Source organism: Pyricularia pennisetigena, chromosome 6, assembly GCF_004337985.1.
Source record: "Pyricularia pennisetigena strain Br36 chromosome 6, whole genome shotgun sequence".
Lineage (NCBI taxonomy): Eukaryota > Fungi > Ascomycota > Sordariomycetes > Magnaporthales > Pyriculariaceae > Pyricularia > Pyricularia pennisetigena.
In genome coordinates, this window is record NC_043744.1 from 1,120,957 (window position 1) to 1,144,903 (window position 23,947).

General features: G+C 46.2%; 5 protein-coding genes across 5 annotated transcripts; 4 read left to right on the forward strand and 1 right to left on the reverse strand.

Annotated features, from left to right (window-relative positions):
* Positions 1-9,783: 9,783 nt before the first annotated feature.
* On the forward strand, positions 9,784-11,451 carry PpBr36_04177 (uncharacterized protein; the record flags this gene model as incomplete). Its single annotated transcript, XM_029891341.1, has 1 exon — positions 9,784-11,451. One exon carries the CDS (start codon positions 9,784-9,786, stop codon positions 11,449-11,451), a length of 1,668 nt encoding a protein of 555 aa, XP_029749777.1.
* A 1,408-nt stretch (positions 11,452-12,859) lies between these two features.
* Positions 12,860-14,383, forward strand: PpBr36_04178 (uncharacterized protein; the record flags this gene model as incomplete). The annotated part of the gene is made up of 1 exon (XM_029891342.1): positions 12,860-14,383. The coding sequence occupies one exon, from the start codon at positions 12,860-12,862 to the stop codon at positions 14,381-14,383; it is 1,524 nt and encodes a 507-aa protein (XP_029749778.1).
* A 1,376-nt stretch (positions 14,384-15,759) lies between these two features.
* Positions 15,760-16,430, forward strand: PpBr36_04179 (uncharacterized protein; the record flags this gene model as incomplete). Its single annotated transcript, XM_029891343.1, has 3 exons — positions 15,760-15,775; positions 15,998-16,118; positions 16,232-16,430. The coding sequence occupies 3 exons, from the start codon at positions 15,760-15,762 to the stop codon at positions 16,428-16,430; spliced, it is 336 nt and encodes a 111-aa protein (XP_029749779.1).
* An 826-nt stretch (positions 16,431-17,256) lies between these two features.
* Positions 17,257-17,977, reverse strand: PpBr36_04180 (uncharacterized protein; the record flags this gene model as incomplete). Its single annotated transcript, XM_029891344.1, has 3 exons — positions 17,257-17,406; positions 17,499-17,704; positions 17,878-17,977. 3 exons carry the CDS (start codon positions 17,975-17,977, stop codon positions 17,257-17,259), a joined length of 456 nt encoding a protein of 151 aa, XP_029750266.1.
* Positions 17,978-21,460: 3,483 nt separating this feature from the next.
* PpBr36_04181 (uncharacterized protein) lies at positions 21,461-22,860 on the forward strand (the record flags this gene model as incomplete). The annotated part of the gene is made up of 2 exons (XM_029891345.1): positions 21,461-22,292; positions 22,376-22,860. 2 exons carry the CDS (start codon positions 21,461-21,463, stop codon positions 22,858-22,860), a joined length of 1,317 nt encoding a protein of 438 aa, XP_029750265.1.
* Positions 22,861-23,947: the final 1,087 nt, after the last annotated feature.

Here is a 23,947-nt window from a genome sequence, read left to right on the forward strand (position 1 = left end):
CCGGGTCTACAATGCCTCTTGAGGACACTGTCTGATATCCAAATATTGCGAGGTAAAAGCCAAAGCTCTCTAGTTCGGGGGCCTACAAGGATTGAGCATAGGCTAATGAAATCATCAATTTTCACAGAATCTAAAAAGGTCTAGCGAGAATGCAAAGCATCGAGACGAACTAAGTGGGATAAGTACTATGGCTGGGACATCAACAACAGTTGCAATAGCAAGGAATAGTTTTCCGGATAGGATTGCCGAATCCTGATTGAATTTACGGCAGTACCAGTAATCCTGGAGCTTATTGGACAGAAAGGGCACTAGCCTCAGTTACAAGCCTCAGGAGTTTCAATATATGTTGTATCTACTCGTTGGTTAGATTCCGCCCCATGTTTTAGTCTTGAGAAAGATTGTCCTGCAGCGGCATAAGCATTATAGTCATCTTTTCCTGATTCTCATTCAAAGCTTCTAAAGTATGTGACAAATACTCTAGTTTGAGCTTTATTTGTTTAGTCGCTCAAAACCCAACTCGGGGGCGATCGACACCTTGCTTTTTCACCCTTTTTGCCCCCTTTCAGCTTCCCGAATCAGCCATGATCATATGTATGGTTTAAGGATTCATAGCGGTTTATACCGCGGGATCAGGCGAAAGAATCCTACCCTGATACAATGTTTGTGTGCGTGGCTCTTCAACAGCTTTATTGTTCGCGCGAGCTTCAAATATCCAAGTGTCTTTGTCAAATGTATTACCAACGTTGGCAACGCCATGTGTTCTCGAATGGTTTGGGCCCCAAGGGCGACTTGGGCTAGTCTTTGACCCGTGAATTTGATTCGAATCCCTGGTCGGTTTAATGGGGTTGCAAAATGGAGAGGTGCTGCAGAAGTAAAAAGCCTTAGTGCGCCAACAATAATGTTAGAATCAGAGCCTTGAGAGGTGTATGTTCATTTTACGCTGATACTCACCATCCGTCCCTGAGTTGGTCATTCTGAAGCTCGATGAGCATTCGCAGAATCAGGTGTGTCATGTGGTAAGACGGATGGTGTTGCAGTAGATAAATCTTGGCATCACATGACCAGATGAGCTTAGTCAACGCTATGCACACCATAAAAGCGCTGCCACGCTCGTTAACCTAAATAGCGCACCCTACCTAAATACATGGCTCTCCTACCACTTATGCAAGCTGCACGTGTACGTTCGTGTGCGTCAATTATAAACCCGGTACAGCTGTAAATTATAAAAGTCTTTATTTTACGCAAATTGCAATTATATATTAACACGAATAACGTTTATTTTATCTATTTTTCTCTTTTATTACCGCACACTATATCTACGACCGAAAAGCTCCAAAAATCGCCGGCAACGCTTAATTTACGCGCCCAATAACCTAAATAATTTAAAACGTACCGTCAAAATACCGAAATATTACGCATTTGGAAACTGGTTAATCCAAATTAATAAACCGACGAAAAACTCCCAACATTTGAAAAATTTACCGAAAACGTTATAAAATCGCTTAAACGCTCCCGATTCGACGATTACCATATAAATTTACGAATTTGGGACCTAAACCCGCTTAAAACCAAACGCAAAATAAACCAAATCGCCAAATCGTTTACAAATACAAATAAACCTGTTCCTAAAGGGTTAAAAAAACCTATTATACCTAATAACCCTACGCCCTCCGAAATAAAACGCGCGGTAAATAAAATACGCGAAACGCAGGAATTATAGGAAAATTATACAAACGAACAATTCCGAAAAATTAATATTTTCCTGTAATAGGTTATAAAAAATATAAATTTAACGTATTTTAATACGGCGTTTTTTACCGTTTAACGTAACGGTTGGAACACGTTTAAAAGGATAATTAAAACGTTTTAGGAAAAATTCGCACTTTTTTTAGCGCACGTTAAAAAACAGGTTATTAAAAACTACAAAACAGCCCTGGTTTTAATTCGTACAACAAATAATAAAGCGAATTGGTTCAAAATTTACGATTTAACCTACGAAAAAACCCGGAATTACAAAATAACCGATTTTAAAGGAAATTTAACAATTAAAAATTTTATTAAAATAGGAAAACGTTTCCAACCTTTTTAAATTATAAACGTTCGGAACGAATTAAATAAACCGGATTATACGATTACTTTTAAATATATTTTCAAATGGTTTAAAAGCGCGTTTTACGACGATACCACCGACCCTTTAATAAAAAGTGGCCGCAATTTCGTTAAATTTTATACAATATTTAACGGATTCGCTAAAAAATAAGACAAAAATCTAAACCACGCTCCTAATAGGGGTGAAAATAGGGGAAATATACGGAACAAATATCCCTATGGTTACAATTATTTTTAATTACCAAATTTATGCGAAAAATTGGTATACGCGGTAATAGGGAGGAATTCCAAAATCCGTATATATGGCCCCTATTTAGCCGAAAATCGCAAAAAAATTTGCGCCGAATTTAAAAAGGACCGTTGGTCCTTTGTCCGCGAATTATTAATTTAAAAAGGTATAATTACCGAATTAGGATTTACCACGAACGGAGGGACGAAAAAAGCACCGTAATTTAAAAAACAGGGGGGGCCGCCCATTATTTCGGCGGCCTATTTAACCATTTTTACCGAACCCGACGACCTTATATACTTTTAAACACGTTACAATAAAGGAATTAACGCATTTACGTCCATAAATACCTTCCACAATTTATATTATAATAATATTTTGTTCGACAATTGCTGTTTTATATATTTGGTAAACGTTAAAAAACGCCTGGACCCGGGTTTTATCCGTAAACCTATAAATACGGATCCGCAATTTATTATATACGGTATTTAACAATTTAAAATTACCGCGTTTGGTATACGTATTATATAAAACGTACTAAACGGAGGACGAACGTTAAAATTCGTTAACGTAACGTACATACCTAATTTTTACGTTAATATCGTATTAAAAACGCGTTTAAAGGATAAAAACGTATGGTATAACGGTTGGAATTACATTTTGCGCCTGGGGAATATAAAGGATAATTTGGTATTGTACGGTTTATAACGACGTAATAACGTAATTTTCCTATAATATAAACCTATTTATTATTTGCGCGTTACCCTTACCGTACAAATATTTTTTGCAGGCATTATTTTTTTAAAAATTATAAAAAATTGGATAAAATTTATTAGGTTTCCATAAAAAAGTTTTACGGGAATATACGACGAAAAAAAAAATAATTCGTTAATTTGGTATTGGAAAACCGGCCACTTGGGTCCGGAAACGTTTAAAGCGTTAATCCACCGGGTTAAAGGTATAAAAATTAAAAAACTAAAAATATTGGAGTGCGAAGCGTGCGTTTAAACATATAATAAAATAATGGTATCGAAACGCCCAAAGGGCGAATTATATAAACCTTACCATATAATATACTTAAATTTTTTCCATTTTAAAAAATCAGGCATTGGTATGCGGTATTTACTATTATTAAAAAACGAATATTCGGGGCGTTTAACGATTATTCCGTTTACCGGAAAAGCGAAGGTAAAATTCGTGTTAACAATATTCGGTTTCGAACAGTGGGTAACGCGCCAATACGGCTTACAAATTGCGAAGTTTTTCCACGATAACGAACCTATTTTAATAACGTATACGGGATATATTTTTTACCAAAAACATTGCAAAAAGCTTGGGATCGAAATAAAAACGCCTCCTTTTAATATATATAAACCGAACGGCCAAATAAAACGTTCGGGACAGGAGGTAATTATGCGCGCGTTTAAAATGCGTTTAACAACCAATTTACCTACCTCCATTTGGCCAAAAATAATTATAACCGCAAATTATTTTATTAATATAAATTTATTAATAAACCGGAAAAGTTTTAATTTAAACGAAATCCTATTAATATAATTTAAAGGGTTTTTTAAGTGGTATATACCTGTATTATTTATTATATTAAACAAAAATTTGCGCCCAGATTGGTTTAGCACGTACGTATACGGGTGTAAAACCTACGTATTAAACCCGGTAAAAACGAAATTAAAGGATAAGGTAATATTTAAAACGAATTTTAAAACGTACGTAGGATATTTGGTTAAATATAAATCCTTTAAAATATATTATATTTGGGTGCCCTTTTTCGACAAAATTATTACTTTACGCAACGTCCGATTCGACGAAATACGTTTTTACTAAGGACCAGAAAAAGAAAAGATAAAAACCGGTAAATTTAGTAACGAATACGAATTTTTAATAAACCGGATCCACGAATTAATATTGGAGTTTTTGGGAAACGGAATAATCGAACGATTGGGTTTATTATAAAATAAATTATTATTCGCATTTAATTTAGGCGTTCCTATTTTTAATTAAGGGTTAAATAACGTATTAATACTATAAAAACGGAACGCGGAAACACCTACGGAGCACCGCAGTATATATTTCCGCGAACAAATCGCAAAAAACGATATTTTTAAAGGTTTGGGCGGACCGATCCCAGGTAAAACGGTTAATTAACCGGAACCGCCTGGGATATAAATGGTTAACGAACCAATAAAATATACGTTGGTGGTATTAACGTATTTAAAAATTTTGGAAAATAATGCAATAACGCCCAAAACGGGAAAAAATTACGTATTCGGTATACGCATACCAAATAATAACGGATTTCCACCGCGTACGTTTACGGACCTTATAAAGGAACCGGGTGCACCGAAACTAATAAAAAACACCCGAACGGTGGAATTAATCGTTATTAATAACGAATCGGCGCGGGAATATTTTACGTTTAACCGCTTTTTTATCGGGGGTAATATACCGGAACCGCAATCCGAACCCCCGAACCCGACGAATATTACCGTTATATCCGCACGACCCCCAAATATTACGCCCGCGCCGGCACCCCAAACCAACGTTTAAACGCGCACAATAAAGTTTAAACGTTTTTCGAAAACGCCCCGACCTATTATAAAAATTTTGGAGGCAAATACGAGGGGATAACGCTAACGCGGTAAAGGGAATATAATTCGTGGAAGGCGCGGGGGTAATAGCAATAATACGAGTTTTATAAACGCGATTATTTTAAAGGGAAAAAACGTGGTATACGGAAATAATAATATCCATTTAAAATAAATATATACCGAAAACCGGATATTCGTTCCAAATTTTTAATTATAATTAGCGTTTTTATTAACGTTTTTACTTAATTAATAAAATACGTTGGAAAACGGTAATTATAATTACAAAATACTGCACGAAATTATCGCGGCGGTAATATAATAGAAAAAACCGGATAAAAAGGTTAAACCGCATAAAAACGATTTTATACCTGCGCCTAAAGCTTGGAAAAAGTTTATAACGCACCCGGATAAAAAACAGTTTTTTAAAGCAGCGAAAACGGAGTGGATAAATTTCGAAAAAAAAAAGATATGGGAAATAACCCCTCGGTCGAATTGCACCACAAAACCCGTACCGTTTATATAAATATTTACGTATAAATTCGACAAAAACGGTTACCTTAAACGTTATAAAACACGGTTCGTGGTAAAAAGTAATTAATAAACGCCCAATACGTTTAAAAACATTTACGCGGCGATATTGGCCGCACGTAATTTCAAGCTAGTATTAGCCCTAATAGCGCATTTCGACCTCGAGGCGATCCAAATCGATATAAACAACGCTTTTTTTAACGCAACGTTTAATATAAATAAACCGGTATTTTGCACCGTACTAAAAGGGTTTGGGAAAAAAAATATTGTATTTAAATTACGAAAAACGCTTTACGGTATAAGGGAATTACCCAAATTTTAATACGAAAAACTCCTAAAAACGCTACAAAATTTGGAATTTAAACCAATTGGTAATAAACCATATATATGCATATTTATATAAAACAGGGTTATCGTGATTTTTTTCGTAAACGATATAATCGTATTATATACCGCAAAATACGCCAAAGACGGTAAAACGGTTATCGACGGCCTAAAAGCTAAATACGAATTACGCGAGGGGTAATTTTCCTAGTTTTTTGGGATGCGCGTACTGCGAAATAAAAAGCAACGTATAACGATTTTATTGCACGATTCGTATATCGAAAAAATCGCTATGCGTTTTAAATTTATAAAAAGTTTAAAATACCCGCCGACGCCATTATTAAAAAATTTTATAATAAAATACGAAAGGACCGCAATTCCAAACGAGGTTAAAACCTACCAGGAAATGGTAAGGTTTATTTTATATACCGCAATTATATTTAAACCGGACGTTGCGCACGCAATATTAATATTTTTTAAATTTTTTACCAATTTTAATCCTTTTTACAAACGTTTAATTAAAAAAATATTATTTTATTTATACAGTACGAAGTTTTTAGGAATTAAATACGGAACGAGCGATTAAAATTAGCATTTTATATTCGCAAATAACGCATTTTTCGGCGACGATTTAAATACGAAAAGGTTTTTAAAAAAATACGTGATAATGTTATTCGGAGGAATTATTAATTGGAGGGCGGTAAGGTAAACCACGGTAATAACGTTTACAATAAAAGCAGAATTACACGCATTATCGAAAGCGGTTAAAAAAATTATGGTTTTAAAACGGATTTTTAAAAAAATACAGCTAAATTTCGGCGAGTTTTGGAATTTATATTGCAATAATAAATAAACGATACGTTTAATCGTTAACAAAAACTTTCGCATTAATACCAGTTTACGCTATATAAATATATAAAATATATAATTTAAACAGGAGTACGTTAAAAAAAATTTCCACGTTATTTACCTGGAAATAAAATTTATACCTGCAAACGGATTTATTAAATTGTTATCGATTCCCAAATTCGAGCATTTTAAAGCATTTTTAAATTTTTATAACGTTTAGTAAAATTTAGAAAGGAGTTCGGAAGCACGGTAAAAAATATAATATTAAATAACGCGTGTTAAATTTATTAAAAAAAAAAAAAAAAGGATAAAATTAACGATAAAAGGCAACGAATATATAAAATAACGAATATTTAGGGCCGAAACCCACCCATAAAAAAACCTAATAACCGGCGCCAACGCCGCCAAAAAATAATATAAAATAAATACCCGTAATAGGTTAATTATTAAAAATCGCATTTACCACCGCCGGTACGTTACCCATAATAACCAACCCCGATCCCACCTGGATACCACGAAATAACGCCTTTTTTGCGCTTTGCGGCGCAAAAAAAATATTAAAAACCCTTTTTACGGGTTTTAACGCAAAAATATTTTTCGCCTAAAAAATTGCCAATTTTTTCGTTTAAAATTCGGTTTAATCCCGGAAATAATACGTAATTATGTTCCGAAAAAGTTGGATTTTTTTAACGGGGGTACGCGGCGATATAAAAAACGTTTAACTTAGGTCGCGCGCGGCGCGTTTAAAAAATCCCCCAATTGGGAAAAAAAGGCAGGTATACCCATTTCGGCAATTCCAGCAACGCGATAAACGCGTTCCCCGAATACGGGAACGCACGTCGGGCTGGTTAACGCACAAACCGGTCGCAATTCCGGACAAATACGTTTTCGTATACCCGAAATATAATACCGGGCGATTTACAAAATCGTTTAAGCGTATACGACGGGGGCGAAAACGACGCGATTACGCCACGTACGTTAATTCGCGATATTTATAAATAAACGTTTTAAAATAAGGGAAATATTTACAAAACGGACGGGACGGTCGTCGTTATCCTCCTTTTTTTTATCCTCCTCCTCCTCCTCGGTTTTTTTTTTCCTCCTCTTTTTTATATTTTTCGGTTTTTGTATATATAATTAATATTACCCTACGTTTTTAAATACGGTTTAGGAATAATTTACGGGGTTTTTAACGCCGCGCGCGTTTTTAATACGCCCGGAAACGGTTTTAGGGGCGGCGGTTTGGGCAAACGCGGGGGCGGGTTCGGTAGCAGTAAAAATAGCAGCGGGGGGCGCAATAGGAGCGGGAACGGTAAAGGGCGCGGTAAAAACGGGCGTTAAATCGGTAAAACCCCCGACCATTAATATTTCGGTAATAATTTCCGCGGTTAACGTTTCGGAAATTACCGTTTTAACGGGGATAGCGGCGGGGGTTACGTCGGTAACCGTAAAAACGGCGCCGGTAGCGACGGTAAAAAAGGTTTATATTTTACCGTTAATTTAACATTATAAAATAAGTTGCAATATAAATTATACCCGTTAATTTTCAATTTCCCGCTGGGAAAATTGAAAAACGCGTTGCAATTGCAGCGTTTCGGCGGTATTAATTCGTTTATATATATATATAAGGAGCGCATTAATTAGGTCGCACGTTCGGAAATTTGCTAAAACGCAGGTAAGGATTTACAATTATACGCATTTTTCGGCGCGACCAAATTAATTCCCGTTAATAAAAATAAAAAAAAATATTCTATTATACCCGTTAACCAGCGCCTAACCGGTATTTAGCGTATAACGCGGTTTACGCGTAATTTAACCCGTTAAAATAAACGGAAAAAGATTTATTTTTATTATTATTATTATTGCTGCTAGTATTAATATCGACGTTAACAGGCGCGCAAATCGTTAAACGCAAATTACAAAGCGTAAACGACCATTTACGAATTGGGTATTTGGGTATAAAATAAAATTTAAAATTAAAATTCGGATTTAAAAAAGTAAACGAAATATATATTCGCCGTACGTTTACCAATTTTATTATAAATTATTATCGTTATTAATATAATAGGGGGTATAATATTACGGATTCGTTGCTATTAAAAAGGGTTTACCGCCTGCGTTAAATACAATAGGAGCGTTAAAAGCTGGTAAAACCCGTTTGCGGCGCGCGTTACACCGTTACCGCTTATTAGCATTATAAATTTCCTTTATTTACGTAAATAAATATATATAGATATTAGCCGTAAAGGTTATATATAATTATATAAATAATTGATTTTATTTATTTACGCAAAGTTAATTGGGGGGTGTGTTGCAGTAAATAGATTTTGGCATTATATGACCAGATAAGTTTAGTTAGCGCTGTGCACACCATAAAAGCGCTGCCACGCTCGTTAGCCTAGATAGCGCACCCTACCTGAATACATGGCTCTCCTACCACTCATGCAGGCTGCACGTGTACGTTCGTGTGCGTCAGATGGTTTGCCCGTTGGCCTTGGATTTCCTGTCCATCAGCCCCGACGCGTACAAGTATCAGGCAGAGCGCTGGGGAGTTGACAAGTGGGGACAGGAGAGGGAGGAGCGGAAAGGTGGAGAGAAGGGAGGGTGTAATCAACCCAATTGCATTGAGGCGAAAGCCGATTATTGCTTTGTTGACCCACCCAATCTGGATTCATGCATTGTACTGAACATGCATAAATCGAACCACTTCCCTACCATAACACCGGTTGGGCATCGTGGTTCAGTAACACGAGATTCTATTTTATCCAAGTGGGGCAAAAAGTTCGTACATGCAACGCCAAGCTCGCCAGCCGTCCAGAAGTGGATCCCTACAATCTCGATACCCTGCCAAGCGCTGTTAAGCTTGTTTTCGACAATCTTAGTCCCCCTTACAATAGTCTAGTGGTGCTTCGTATAGAGAGCTTTGTTTAGTACAGGATGGCAATGGTAATCACAATGTCGATTCCCCATCGTAGTCGGGGATAGATAAAAGGGAAGGATGGAAATTCCTCTTTTTTTTTTTTTTCCCCTTGCTCCAATGTCCCCAGCCCTAATCCATGCCCTTTGTAAGGCTGATGTGGAGAAAAAGGATACGACATCTACAAGTCACGTACCTACCTATCCCTCAAGATCACCAGCATGAGGTCGACGACAATAGCATCCTCCCTCGCCGTCCTGGCCTCCCTCGTCAGAGCGGCCGACCCCGTCTGGCCCCAGGACTCTGACTTTTTTGAAGACCTCCTAGCCATGCAGGGCGGCTACAGACGCTTCGGCTTCACGGACCTCGTCGTTCCTTGCAGCCACAACTCAAACATTCCTGGCAAGCAGGTGGCGGCCGAGTGGCTGAGGACCGCGTTCCACGACGTCGCGACCCACGACAAGGCCGCCGGCACCGGAGGACTCGACGCCAGCATCTTTTACGAGGTCGCAAGGTCCGAGAACGCCGGCGCGGCCTTCAACTCGACCTTTAACGACCTCGGAGAGTTCCACTCCGCTCACGTCAGCGCCGCTGACCTCGTCGCGCTCGGCGTCGTGGCTGCGACGGCCTCCTGCGGTGGCAAGACCATCCCCTTCCGGACCGGCCGCGTCGATGCCACCGAGGCGGGACCGGCCGGCGTGCCCGAACAAGACCACGACCTCAAGAGGACGCAGGACGCCTTTGCCCGCATGGGCTTCTCCAACGAGGACATGATCACCCTGGTCGCGTGCGGGCACACCATCGGCAGCGTCCACGGCGACACGAACCCGGACCTCGTCGCAGGAGTCGGCCTGGACCCGCACGCACCGGCCAGCATAGCGACCTTTGACAGCACTCCGGGCCAGTTCGACACGGTCGTCGTGACCGAGTACCTCGAGAGCGACGGCAAGAACCCGCTCGTCTTCGGCACCAACCAGACGACGAACTCGGACGCGCGCGTCTTCGCCTCGGACGGCAACGCCACCATGCGCGCGCTCGCCGACCCCCAGACCTTCCAGGAGCGGTGCGCCGACGCCTTTGCCCGCATGATCGACACGGTCCCCGCCGGCGTGCGGCTCGGCGAGCCCGTCCGGCTCTACGACGTCAAGCCGTACATTGAACGCCTGGAGCCGCTGGCCGGCGGCAAGGTCGCTCTCGAGGGCAGCGTGCGCGTGCGCACCACGGCCGGCACGGGCCGCGACTCGCAGGGCATCGACATTGCGCTCAACGTGCTAGGCGGCGGCGGCGGCGGCGGCGGCAGCAGCAACTCGAGCACGCGCGTCGACGCTTCGAGGGCGCGGCTGCGGGGCGGGGACTCTTTTGGCTTCCTGGGCGAGACCTTTTCGTGGTGGGAGTTTTCGGCGCAGATGGACGCGTCGGCCGCCGCCATCGACGGCTTCACCATCGAGATGAAGACCACCGCCACGGGACAGGTGCAGAAGCTCGACAACTCCGGGGCGGGCAGGTATCCGCTCAGCGACGAGCTCATGTATGTCGGTTCCCAGTCGTGCCTCGTGCTGACGCCCGACGCCGACGACAGGTTTCCCGTGACGATCCGGGCCGCGGTGCGGGAGGAGCTGGCGACGCAGGGCGCGGTGCCCGTCTTGGAGGTCGGGCACAAGGTGTACACGCTGGGCCTGGCGATTCCCAAGATCGTCATCCGCAAGACGCCCATGACCAAGGTGGAGGGGCAGGCACAAGGAGGCCATGTGCTGTTCGAGGCCAAGGACGCCCTGGAGCAGCGTGGCTGGTCGACCACCTTTGACCTGTCGCTGGAGAAACCGTCGGGTCAGAAGGTTGTTGTGCTGTCGCGCAAGACCAATTCTCTGTCGAATAGCTGTGCAAACTAGTGTAGATTATAATGTCTCTAATCTAAATTCACTCATACTTTGGAGCAGCGTGATATCGGGCCTTGCCGTTCATTGGTTTCGTCGTGCGGGATTCTCCATTGTTGCCATTTCCCATCTGCATTAAGCGTTTCGCTGCATTCCGAACCCCCAGTTGACGAGGTGACGCACGTATGGCTTGTCGCGCTCTAATCCCCAGCCAGCCACCTTGCGCACCGCCTAGGGCAGAGCCTAGCGGTGCAACCGCTGCACATCTTGTGTGAAAAAAGAAATCCTTGGCGCCAATGCGGGAGCGGAATTTTAGACAAAAGCTTGGTCTGGACTCTCGCATCATTCTATTCTACATGGACTAGGATGTGTCGGACATGTAAAGAACACCGAGCAAACACAGGACTAACGTCGAAATTATTATTATTTTTTTTTTTTTTTCTCGAGTTCAGGGTTCGTCTTTTCCTATTTTCGATGGTTTTATTCTTGTTTATACTCGGCGGTCCGTGCCAGAACCCTATTGTTCTCGATCTCATGGGGTTGAGATTGATGAAATGCGGCCAAACGTCTGTGCCTAAACGTTGCGCAGAATCGAATGGTCGTGATGGATGGTGGTTGGTTTAGGGTTTGCGTTTGTGTTCGTACTGGGTGAAGTGAATCTTTTTGTAAGCTGAGCCATGTGAACGATTATCGCGTGGCTTGAGTAGATTGGATCACGAGAGATTGATACAGAGGAGACACTCCAGAAACGAAAATTGCATCGACTTTTGCACATGTACCCTATTTACCTGCGCATTCTGACTAGGTTGAAAGAAGGATATAGAAAGGTTCCGAGGGCCCCCGGAGGAACCTACTTGATAAATGCAGTCGGAACCACAGGTACAGTAGTAGCTCTTTTTCGGAGATTTACCTGGTGGATAAGGCTACAATTTTCAGTGCAATCGCAAATGGACGTGGTGGTGAGGAGGCCGTAGCCCTATGGACCGCACGGGTATGGCCCAGATCTAGACCGGTCCTCGGAACCATTTGAAAATTAGCGCTATCTACTCTGAGCCTGTTGACGAGCGGGAACCTGTGTTAGTTCTCTACAAGGAGCAGGATCACTATCTGTCCCATACAGCGTTGAGACGAATGGGTGAATGGCTGGGATAAAGGCTGCACAATTGAAGAGTCAAAGCATCGTGTAAGTTTCCTATTAAAGGGGTAGTATTTGATGACGTTTATCTGCTTGTTTCGACACCCTCTTCATCGACTTCTTTCCTCGGTTTGCCAAAGGTACTTAGCATCCAGACCTTCCCTTCAGTCACTCACTTTTCCATCACGTTACATCCACTCGTTCGTTCCTTTTTCTCTCAACCAATCAACCGACCACATCGGCAGTCTGCCACCATCCAATCCTTACCAAGACAAAAAAAAAAAAAAGATGCATACTACCATCAAGGCCATTAGCCTTCTCGCGGCCGCCGGCCTGGTCCAAGCAGCTGCCTACCCACGAGGGCCATCTCAAAACTTCCATGTCGGCCAGGACCGCCCAAGCCTGATCATCCGCGACACGCCGACCTCGGCCGATTCTCCGGTTGTTGGCGTCACCGCAACGGCGACTGCCGAGGTTGCGGCGGCCGCAGCTACCGCCAAGACTCTCTCGCCGACCTCCAATGTCGAGGGCAAGGCTTTCAACCGCATCCTGCAGATCTACCTGGAAACCACCGCCTACGAGAACACCATCAACAACACAGACTGCCAAGCCCTGATCAACCAGGGCATACTCCTGACCAACATGTACGGAGTGGCCGCGCCGTCGCAACCCAACTACGTGGCGCCCGCCTCTGGAGACTACTACGGGACCAACAGCGACAGCTTCCTCCTCGTCGACAAGAACGTCTCCACGATCGTGGACCTGCTCGAGGACAAGAACATCAGCTGGGGCGACTACAACGAGGGCCTGCCCTTTACGGGATACGACGGCTTCGAGTACAGCAATCCGGTCGAGGGCAACTACGCCCGTAAGCACAACCTCCTGATCCGCTTCCAGTCCGTCGTTCAGAACCCAGACCGGCTGGCCAAGGTCAAGAACCTCACCCTGTTCTACGAGGATCTGAACAAGCAGCAGTTGCCCCAGTGGGGATTCGTCACGCCTAACCTGTACAACAACGGTCACGACACCAACATTTCCGTGTCGTGCAACTGGACCCGCTCCTTTGTCGAGCCCCTGTTGAAAAACACATATTTCAACGACGGCAAGACGGTCGTCTACATTACATTTCAGGCTAATGGGGAATTCCCTCTCGCCAGGAACCATGTTGCCGGCATCCTCCTCGGCTCCGCCGTCGACAAGGACTTGGTCGGCACAAAAGACGACGCTTTCTACAACCACTACTCAGAACTGTCTTCGGTGCAAGCCAACTGGGGCCTCCACACCCTCGGACGATGGGACGTCGGCGCCAACGTGTGGAGCTGGGTCGCGCGCAAGACGGGCGACGCGATCCGATCCTGGAACAACGACATCGCAGGCGGCACCTTCGAGTCCTACTACTGGAATCAATCCTATGGCGGCGTCTTCTCCAGCGCAGACACTTCGCTGCACGTCTACCCGGCCCCGAACCTCGCGCTGACGCAGAACGGCCGCTCCGTCTTGCCCGCGATCGTCGACGCCTGGAAGCGCCAGTGCGGCAGCTTCCTGGGCCGCAGCACCGATTATGATCATGATGATGATGGCCAGTTTGGCGATTACGGCAACAGCGGCGCCGATTCCTGGAATGGCGGCGACTTCGCGGACCACGGCGACAACACCAACGCCGACGGCTACTGCCCTCCGAGCTACTACCGCAACATCATCGAGGTCCCTGACGCGGCTCATCCCCCTAGAGGATTCGAGGTTCCTCTGCCGTTGAGCCCGCCGGAGCCATTCCAGACCCCCATTACCGTCTACCCTGTTGACCAGGAGTAGGTATCAAACAACGAAAGTTATTATTTCTTTGGCCTGCTTTCTATTTAAGAAAAATTTTACGGATGTCAAACCTTCTGGGGGGGGGAAAAAGAAGAAGAGGGCTAGCAGTGAGAACTGAGTTCTCAGAACACATGTGCAGATAAACGTCTGACTTTTGCTGCGCCCGGCGGGATTCAATTTTTGTCGCAACACATAATATGACAGGGAGGAGTCTTGGTATGGCGGGTTGATTCGCTCGAATTTGCTAGAACCTGTAATTCTTAAAACAAAATAGCAGGCTACGGCGGCATCGGGAGGCTGAATAGGTAAACGATTTATGTTCCTACGTTTCACACAGCTTTCCACTACTTTGCTTGCTAAATGGAACTTTTACTTTCTTGGTGCCGAAGTGTTGTTTCAACTCCACAACTTGAATGCGCCTGACATGCAGTGATTTGATGACAAGGCTCCCGCTATCTGCCAACACTCCGCATTGCGAAAAGATAATCTAGCTCAGATTATTTTCAAGACCACAGATAAATTGTTCAAGGCAAACTGATCAAGCAAAAACCTCTGGCGAAGCGGTCTACGCGTTCCGGGATCCCTTATCCCAGCCGTCAATGATTCTACAGGTGGCAGCTTTGCTTCCCGACGCTGTTTACGTCTCGCGATGGCTGCTTTGTAGCTGCAAAACCTGAATAATAAAAGCAGAGGGTATATACCGGAGTTTATGTTACTCGAGTTTGAGTTAGCATGTACGTAGGTAGGTAAGTAGAAGGGATGTAGACAGATCGGTCAAAGGGTAGGTCAGTAGGGCAGGGATAAGTTTTGAACTTACAGGCAGGCTCGGGAATCATGAACCTGAAATACCATGGGCATTACTGCCACTACCCCTATGTTGTAATACACAGACTCAGTAGCGAGAGCTGCTCATAAAGGACTGGATGTGGAGATTGCAGGAAGAAGATTTTTTTTGTCTGAGCCCGATGTATCTTTTGCAGTTTATGGAAAGTGGTCAAAGTTAGATCCCTGAAATGTAAGATAGAGGCCAAGAATGAGCACAATAGCGGAAACATGCATTCTGCCGGGCGTTGGTTGGCGGCTGTATGCAGATGGCGGTTACTTCAAGAAAACGGATTTGGATCTGCAAGCCTGCAATGGTGGTGGTGTGGTACCTCGACAAACGGAGCCTAAGGATCAGGTTTTGGAAGGAAAAAAATTGAGCAAACGGGTGAGATTTGAATCTCGAGCCAACGAAAGATAGACAGGTGGAAAAACAAACAAGCCCATCTACCTCAACCTATTCTCGGCTCCCAGCATCCAGAAAACCAAATAATTCGGGCTTTTCCTACCAGAAAACTGCACAAGATATCAGCACATTCGATACCCGGAAAGCCATGGCGGGAACAAAAGGTACGCATCTTTTCACCTCCAGCTCCCAACTTCTTGCCCGTTTGCTCTACAATCCTCCTTGGATTTGGCTTGTGGAGGCGATGGCTGGTTCTGGTTGGCCAGACGTGAAGCATGATCAAGCTCCAGGTTACCTATTCCGACAAACAGACCCAGCCCATGTAAACCACTGGGTCGCAGGGCCAGCGTTGCCAACTAATGCTTTACTCTTGTCCCCATGTCTAGGCACCAAGACGGCCAAAAGTCCTGCAGGTGACACAGCACCGCTCAACGAGGCCTTGGTCCACGAGCCAAAGCAGCAGAAAAGCAGAAAGGGGAGGACGGGCCTCAGCGGCCATCACCACTGGTGAGTTTTGGAAAAATCCTCACTGCGGCCTCACCCTGTGCCCGGTCACGTATCTCGCGCTTCTCTCATCTTTTGACGTGGAGCTAATCCTGGCATCACAACCTGACGTACAGCGACGTCTGCGGCAAGAGCGCGCCCAAGAGCTGCAGGCGCAAGGGCCACATCGTGGCATGCGAGAAACACCCAGAGACTTGGTACTCGAGATACCAGTCCTGCATCCTCTGCTGGGAACAAAGCAAGAGAGAGGCGACAAGAGAGGAGAAGGAGAGGGATGCCCAAAGAGCGGGGAGGGGGGCAAGGACGCCGGGATAACGCATCGGTTCATGGGCTGCTGGCAGCTGCTGGTGAGGATCACAATGGCATATGGGGATTTCTTTGATGATCATTGGCTGTGTGTATGACCTAGGACCAAATGGATCCCAGAGGCTCTCCCGGGCTCGGCTAGGGTATTTTTCTGCTTGCACATTCTTCAGCAATAAATCAAGACAACAGGAAGGCATAGCGCGCCGGCTGTTGAGGAGAAAGAACAGGTGTTTTTGTCTCGCATGATTTCGTAGACAGTCACCTTGTTTTGATTTGTCGACGCGTCAGTTGGCCGAACGAGATGACGGAATGCGTCCGGACATTTTGAATCGATATTACGATAACACGACTTAGGGCATCCAAGAGCCGCCCTGTACACAAGACCAGAAGCCTCAAGGGAGTGACTTGGACATTAAATTTAGGGGTGCTAAATACCAAGTCAACTACCGGAGATTCAAGTTTGTTGTTTCTGAAAACTGCAGTCAAGCATGTTGATATGACATGGATGGTTGGAGTGCAGGGTTAATTGCGGCAGCACTGTACTCTGTCCCATCCAAACCCCGCACCGCACCTCCTGGTCAAGCTGCACTGATCCGATGAGTTGGTGCGGGGTACAGTGCGCTGCTGTGTTGCCCAGCAGTGGTGACTCTTTGTTGGCCAAAGCAACTCGTCGTCGTCGTTATTTGTCTCGTATTTGTTTTCTACAGTCAAAAATCTAACATATGCCAGGAAAATCGCCGAAACGTCAACTTCTAAGGGTATTCTTCACAGGCGGGCCCCCTGTCTCAGCTGGAAAAAAAAAAAGGGAGGAGCAAGGCCAATCGGACCTTTTTTTTCAAGTTTCGTTCCCAAAGTCAGGCTGGGTGCGGAGCAGGTTGATGATGGGCGCAAACAACTCGTCAGTCCCGCCCGCTCGATTCGCCATGTTCTTGATTTGATCCCACGATTTCCACTCCCATCCCTCGCATTTTTCAGGTTCCAGCGTCTAACATCGTGACGTAAAAAATACCAACAAATCATNNCCCCCCCTCAAGATGCTAGAAGACAGACACATGTAGACACAGGAACCAAACTCACCTCCGGCTGCGCATCGGGATCCTGCATCTCGCAGTGCACAAACAGCGTGATGTAGTGCATGTGCAGGTCGTGAAAGACGCTCTCGGCCACGGCGGCGATCTTGATCCCTCGGATCTCCAGGCCCGTCTCCTCCAGCGTCTCGCGCTCCGCACACGTCACGACCGACTCGCCGTACTCTAGGTGCCCTCCAGGAAATCCCCACTGACCTGGGAGGGAGGTTTTTGCGAACAAGTCAGTCGAGTGAGTCTTTGGAGATTTTTGTCTTTCGGGGAACAACCCGGGGGGAGCTGGAGTAGGCTAGGGTAACATGGGATTCCCCTCCCGCCTCCCTTTTTTTCAGATTTGCAGCTGACGCGGGGTCCACGCTGACTGAACTGACCTCTGCCGATGGAGCCCTTCCGGCGTCCGATGATGAGTCGCTTGTCGGGCCCGTAGATGAGCGCGGCGACGCCGATTCTCGGTCGAGGGTCGAATGACATTGTTGTCTACGATTGCGGAGCGAAGATGTGGATCAATAAACAGAAATGTGCAGCGATTCCGCAAGCAAAAGAAGCAAGAAAGATGTTCAAATTCAGTAAAAATGTTTGAGTCAGCTGGAGTAGTGGTTTGCCCTGCCCAAGATGATCCTTCGTTATTTTTTTCCACTTGTCGCTTCGGGTCGTGACTCACGGGTTGCTAACACATCAGAAACCTGACGTTGGTTTCCTGATTATCCAATCTGCAAACGGAACGTTGCCGATTACAGCCCCCACCCTGCGCAAGGCGGATCCATCACAGCCAGGGGCAATCATGAACGAACCCGGTAATTTGGTCAGACGTTGGCTGCCGGAAGTGGAAGAATGAGGCTTTCTGGAAACAAAACATGAGCTGTGCATTCAGGTTTTTTTTTTCCTTTTTTGATGAACTGCGTGCTTTTCTTTTTCGTAGCAGAAAGGGCTGAATGATGCCCTAGCTTTCTTAGTCTTACACCAATCGCGTAGTAAAGATGAGATGAATGACTTGATAGAAGCAACATATCATGTCAAGTCAAGTTTTTGTGCGATGACACAAGTCTTGAATCGCCTTCTGCAACCGGTTCTGAAAGCTTTCTGTCCCGGGGACATCTCCATCGCGTTTGTGAAGAGGCTAGTCTAGTGGTAAACTAGAGGGGTATCAGAGGGTTGAAGAGGCTGGAAAGGAGGAGGAAAAGAAATATTGGGAATATATGTTAGAATTAAGGGAAAGATCATATTAAAGACAAAAAACCTCGAGATTGAGCTGAATATGTATCTCATTATAGGAGAGAAGTCAGCAGCCATGGAGACTATTTCATGCAGTTCGTTTAAAGTATAGCAATGGTACCGTCAAGCGTCAAGATGTTAGATGCTACAAACGGTTGCAAACCACCATTGATTCCGATGCATCCGGAATAGTGCGGTTCCGACAAAGATCCCAGTATCTCGCGGTATTGGTAAAGATGCCTATTCTTCAGTCCAGTGCTCAATGACGCTCCAGCCTAGGTGTGCATCCAGATATTACGATCATCATCTTGTAGTTGGCCTCTGGGCTTGTATGAACAAGCCAAATCTAACTGGCCCAATGGGGTCTGGCACAGTGGCAACTACTCGAGCAGGCAGGAAGGAAGCCTCGACAGGAAACAGAGAAAACCGAGGATTCAGCTAAATTGACGTTTCAGCAAGAACTTGTCCTTCTCGTTTCTACTGTCACATTACCTCGGTCTGGCAAGGGAAGCTTGTAGCCCGGATTAAGCTCGCCAGACACAGCCAGAAGTGGAACCTGACATTTGATTGCACCATTGAATTCTACCCGTCATGACAGCCATAATGGCTTTATTGTCTATGCTTTGCTTTGGGTAATTTCAATAATAAGCATAATAAGTCTCGCCCTCCCGTGCGCTTTGTTGGACCACTACTCCACTGCCAGAAGATGGGACGATATGTGGAGTTGGAGGCTGCGCAGTCTCACGCAGAGTGCTGCAGGTTCGGATGCCTATAATCCGAGTGTGATAAGTGGCTTTATCTTTTTTTTTCTTTTTTTTTTCGAATAATTCGTCTCTTCTCTTGCCGCTCCTTGGCCCCTCATTTCTGGGAATCGACGGTGGAAAACAGCAATGATTTCCTCCCGGTAGCCGGTAGACCATCATTCTGCTGCTCGTATCCCACAAAGCCAGGAATGAATAAGCTGGCGATCATATCTAGACCACACCTTGCTTTCCAAGGATCTACTCGAGTGATTTTCGCCAAAAGACCAGATGAAAGATCTTTTTTTTTTCTTTGTGGCTAGTTGCTCCCAAAGCCAGCACGAGTCATTTTCATTTTTTCTCCGTCGTCAAGGTTGAGATGGTGCAAACTCGGTCTGAAGACTGTCTAAAGGGGGTTCATACACAGCCACTCACTACTGGTGCGAGGTCACCTATCGATTTGAGTATCCGCCACATAATTTTCAGCAACGGAGCTACGCCCTAGTTTTCCAACATGCTACGATGATTGCTCTGGTTTTCTGAACGGTTCACAAGCACCACCTCACGGAAAGCCATCCGAACCAGTGAACTGCATCATTGACAGTGGCGAGAATAAGAGACGACGGAACGCATAACGGTCCATTTCTGTGCCGCTTAAGCAGTGTACTGCCCATATCGCTGTGGCGATCAACCACTACTAGGGTAGCTATTACAAGTGCAGTTTCCCACAGCTGACTAGTATTCGAAACTTGATGTTGCGCACTTTGAGCCCAAACAACAAAACGCAACACGCTCTCTCACCCTTGAGTTGGCCAAGACAATCGGCAACTAGTTATGGCACGAACATGTAATCAGTATCTGTTTTGCTGATGGCTTCGTTCCCCCGTAGGATGTGTATTTGCACTTGCGGTCCGATTTTATTGATTAGGCAATGATTGACTCCTACTGGAAGCTCTCGGAATTGCCCGAAACCCGGAAGAATAACCTTAAAACCGGCACTGATTCCCGGGGATCCCACTCCCAAATCAACCATGATCCATGCCCTTTGCTTGCAGCAGTTTACGTGGTACAGATCAACAAACTCCCCAATCAGATCCATGCGCTGAGACAGTCTCCAGTCCCACACCTTGTCTCAACGACGTTTCCTGCGAAGCCGCCACCGAAGAGAACGACATTGTGCGTCGTGCAATGACAGCTGATGCCCTCGAGGGTTCCTTGGTAAACCGGCGACGCCAGAAACGCCAGAGATCCCCATGCCTCCCCACTCGTGTCATGATGAAAGGAGAAAGAAAAAAAAAAAAAAAAAGAAATCCAGTCGGCCTTGTGGCGAGTACGCAACCGGAACCAGCAACAGTAAAACAAAACAAAACGAATAGTAAACCAGAGGACATCAAAGGCAAGGAGGTCCTCTGCTCGAACCTTGGATCTACCAAGAGGCACAATCTATCTGACGCCTGGGGACTAGCAACTTCCGGGGTGTTGTGTAAACACACACCATGACCTGTGCACCAGACGTGGGCTTCCCGGGCGCGGGATCGATCGAGGAACTACAGCCTAGGGCAGGATTGCCAATCGTTCTTTGCGGAATCAGCAGTGATTTCTATTGCCTTGTCGGATGTGACGAGGGGCAAGACTTGTTGGACTATATCTAGACGACAACTTCCACCCTCCGTTTCCCGATTTCAATCTCTGGATCATCAACCACATTAGCTTGATCCACCGGCAGGACCTTTTTTCTTCACAATACTCAAACAGTCTACTGTGTAGACATTTCATTTCTTTTTTTGTCTTCTTTTATTTCTTTTATAACCCATCCTCGTCTTCCCCACCAGCAAAGCTGCAACTCCTTCACCTTCCCGCCCATCTTTTCTTCAGACTTTACCGGGTTCCCGTGAGCTAGTATCCGGGTTTATTCCGTAGTCTCCCGAAAAAAAAACCGACAAAGGTCACCGAACCCGTTTCTTCTTCACTCCTCTCCTCCCCCCCTTCATTCACAGACAACATGTTCAGGCGCGCGGCCGTCGCAACCCTGCTGCTCAGCAGCGCTGTCTCGGTCAACACCCTCGACGCCCGATCTCAGGTGGCGACGCAGGGACAAGATGAGGTCCGTGCCTTTGACGTCGCTCTGCTCCACGATGGCCACGCCGCCAGCTTGAAGACCAGGGCCGACGCCGCGGCCGGTAATTCTACAAAGTCTGGCGATGCCGCCAAGTCTGGAAATGCCGCAAAGTCTGGTGATGCCGCGAAATCCGGGGATGCCGCAAAGGCCGGTGATGCCGCAAAATCTGGTGACGCCGCAAAGGCTGGTGATGCCGCAAAGTCTGGCGATGCCGCAAAGTCTGGTGACGCCGCGAAATCCGGCGATGCCGCAAAGGCCGGTGATGCCGCAAAGGCTGGTGATGCCGCAAAGTCTGGTGACGCCGCGAAATCTGGCGATGCCGCAAAGGCTGGTGATGCCAACGCCGGTGGTGCTGCCAACGCTGGCGGCGCTGCAAACTCTGGTGATGCTGCCAACGGTGGCGGTGCCAACAACAACAACAACAACAACAACAACGGCGGTGGTGGTGGTGGCGGCGGCAACGCCGACGCTGGCGCAGGTGGTGCAGGAGGTGCGGCTGGCGGCGCGGCTCCGGCCGACGGTGGTGCTGCTGCTGCTCCGCCGCCACCCCCTGCCGATGGAGCTGCTCCCCCGCCCCCTCCCCCTGAGGCCAAGGGCAAGGACGCCAAGGGCAAAGACGCCAAGGGCAAAGACGCAAAGGGCAAGGACGATGCCGCCAAGGGCAAAGATGATGCCGCCAAAGGAAAGGATGCCAAAAAAGGAGCTGCCGCCGCTGGTAAGTCTGAATCCGATGCAAACCCACCAAACAGACCGGTTCGTGAGCAAGACACAAGCTAACACAAAGCTCCAATAATCTAGGTGCCGCCGCCGCCGGAGGAGATGCCGCTGCCGCAGCACCCCCCCCTCCCCCTCCCGCAGCCGACGGAGCTGCTGCGCCTCCCGCACCCCCCGCTGCCGGCGGCGCTGGCGCTGGCAAAGGAGGCGGCAAGAAAGCAGCCGATGCCGCTGGCGCCGGAGCAGGTGCCGCCGGAGCCGGAGCCGGAGCCGCAGCCGGAGGTATGGGTGATATGTCCGGGTCGGGCGGGTCTGCTAACGCGGGTGACGGCGCCGTGAACAACGGATCTGCCAGCAGCGGCGGCTCGTCCGACGGCTCCAGCTCTGGCGGCAACAACTCGGCCAGCAGCGGCTCCAGCGACAACTCTGGTGGCAGCTCTGGTGGCAACTCCGGCGACAGCAGCGGCGGCAGCTCGGGCGATAACTCGGGAAGCGCCGTTGCTTCCAGGTCGGTCAAGAAGCTCAAGAACCTGAGGACGCGCAACCTTCTTCAGGCCAACCGCTGGTAGATTGGGGAGGCATGGAAACAAGAACTTGCATGTTCTTGTATGAAGTAGGCAGTGTCTCTCGTTTTGGATGTGGTTTTGATGTGTTTTTTCTTTGGCACTATTGACGAGACCTGTTTGAGTTGTTCTTTTTTCTTTTCTTACCCTCTTTTTTTCTTCTCACCCTTTTTCTTCTTCTCTTCACTTCACTTTGACCTTCTTTGTCCTTCGTTTGGGATCTCACATCTTACAGTGTCAATCCTTCCTTTTTGTGTCTTTACTGATACGACCCTCTTTTTTCTTCACCTTTTTTTTTACTATCCTTAAAGAAAGATTCTACAGTACAGGGTGTTAGCACACGACCAAGCAGTCACAGATAGACCAACAGATCAATTTAGAATCGGATCTTCTATAAAGCGACCCCTCCTCGAGCGGTGAACTCTATTACTTAGCAGTCATGTTTGTCCGGTAAAGTTTGCGACCGCCTTGGGCATACGTTTGACAGCAAAACTCGACACATTAAGCAAAATTGCGCGCGCCTAACTAGGTGAATAGGTGTAGAGAGGTATGTAGATCGAGAGGTAGGCACGTAAGTCAGGTATATAAGGTGAGCTTATGTTTAGCATCGACAACTTTAACATATCTATGAAATATAAGTATCACCCTGTGACGTAACATGTTACTATTTTTTTTTTATTTTTTTTCATATTCGGTCCGCTTCGTTGGGCAAACTACTGGTGCATATGTTTGGACGGCCACCCAAGAGCCAACCATGTGGCCCAGATAAAAGTTTGCTCCAGGATGGGTTCGGACCAATCGAGATTACCACAAAGATGTACCAACCAGTGGCGCGATTTCCCCAGTTGATTAACCCAAATGCTCAAAAACATGCGTTCGGGAACCGTTCGGGTCCTGCTCGTCTCTCGGGTTTCGAACAAAAATAATACCCCTGACTCATCAAAAACCCTCAAGCATCGGGATTTCGCAACATGCGCCGGTTAAGTGGCGAACGGGGAGATACGAGACTGGGTTGGAAAAGCAAGGCTAATACTTTTACCAACCTTTTGTGTTGCATTGCGACTGTGAAATTCCTGTTTTTAACAACGGCCCT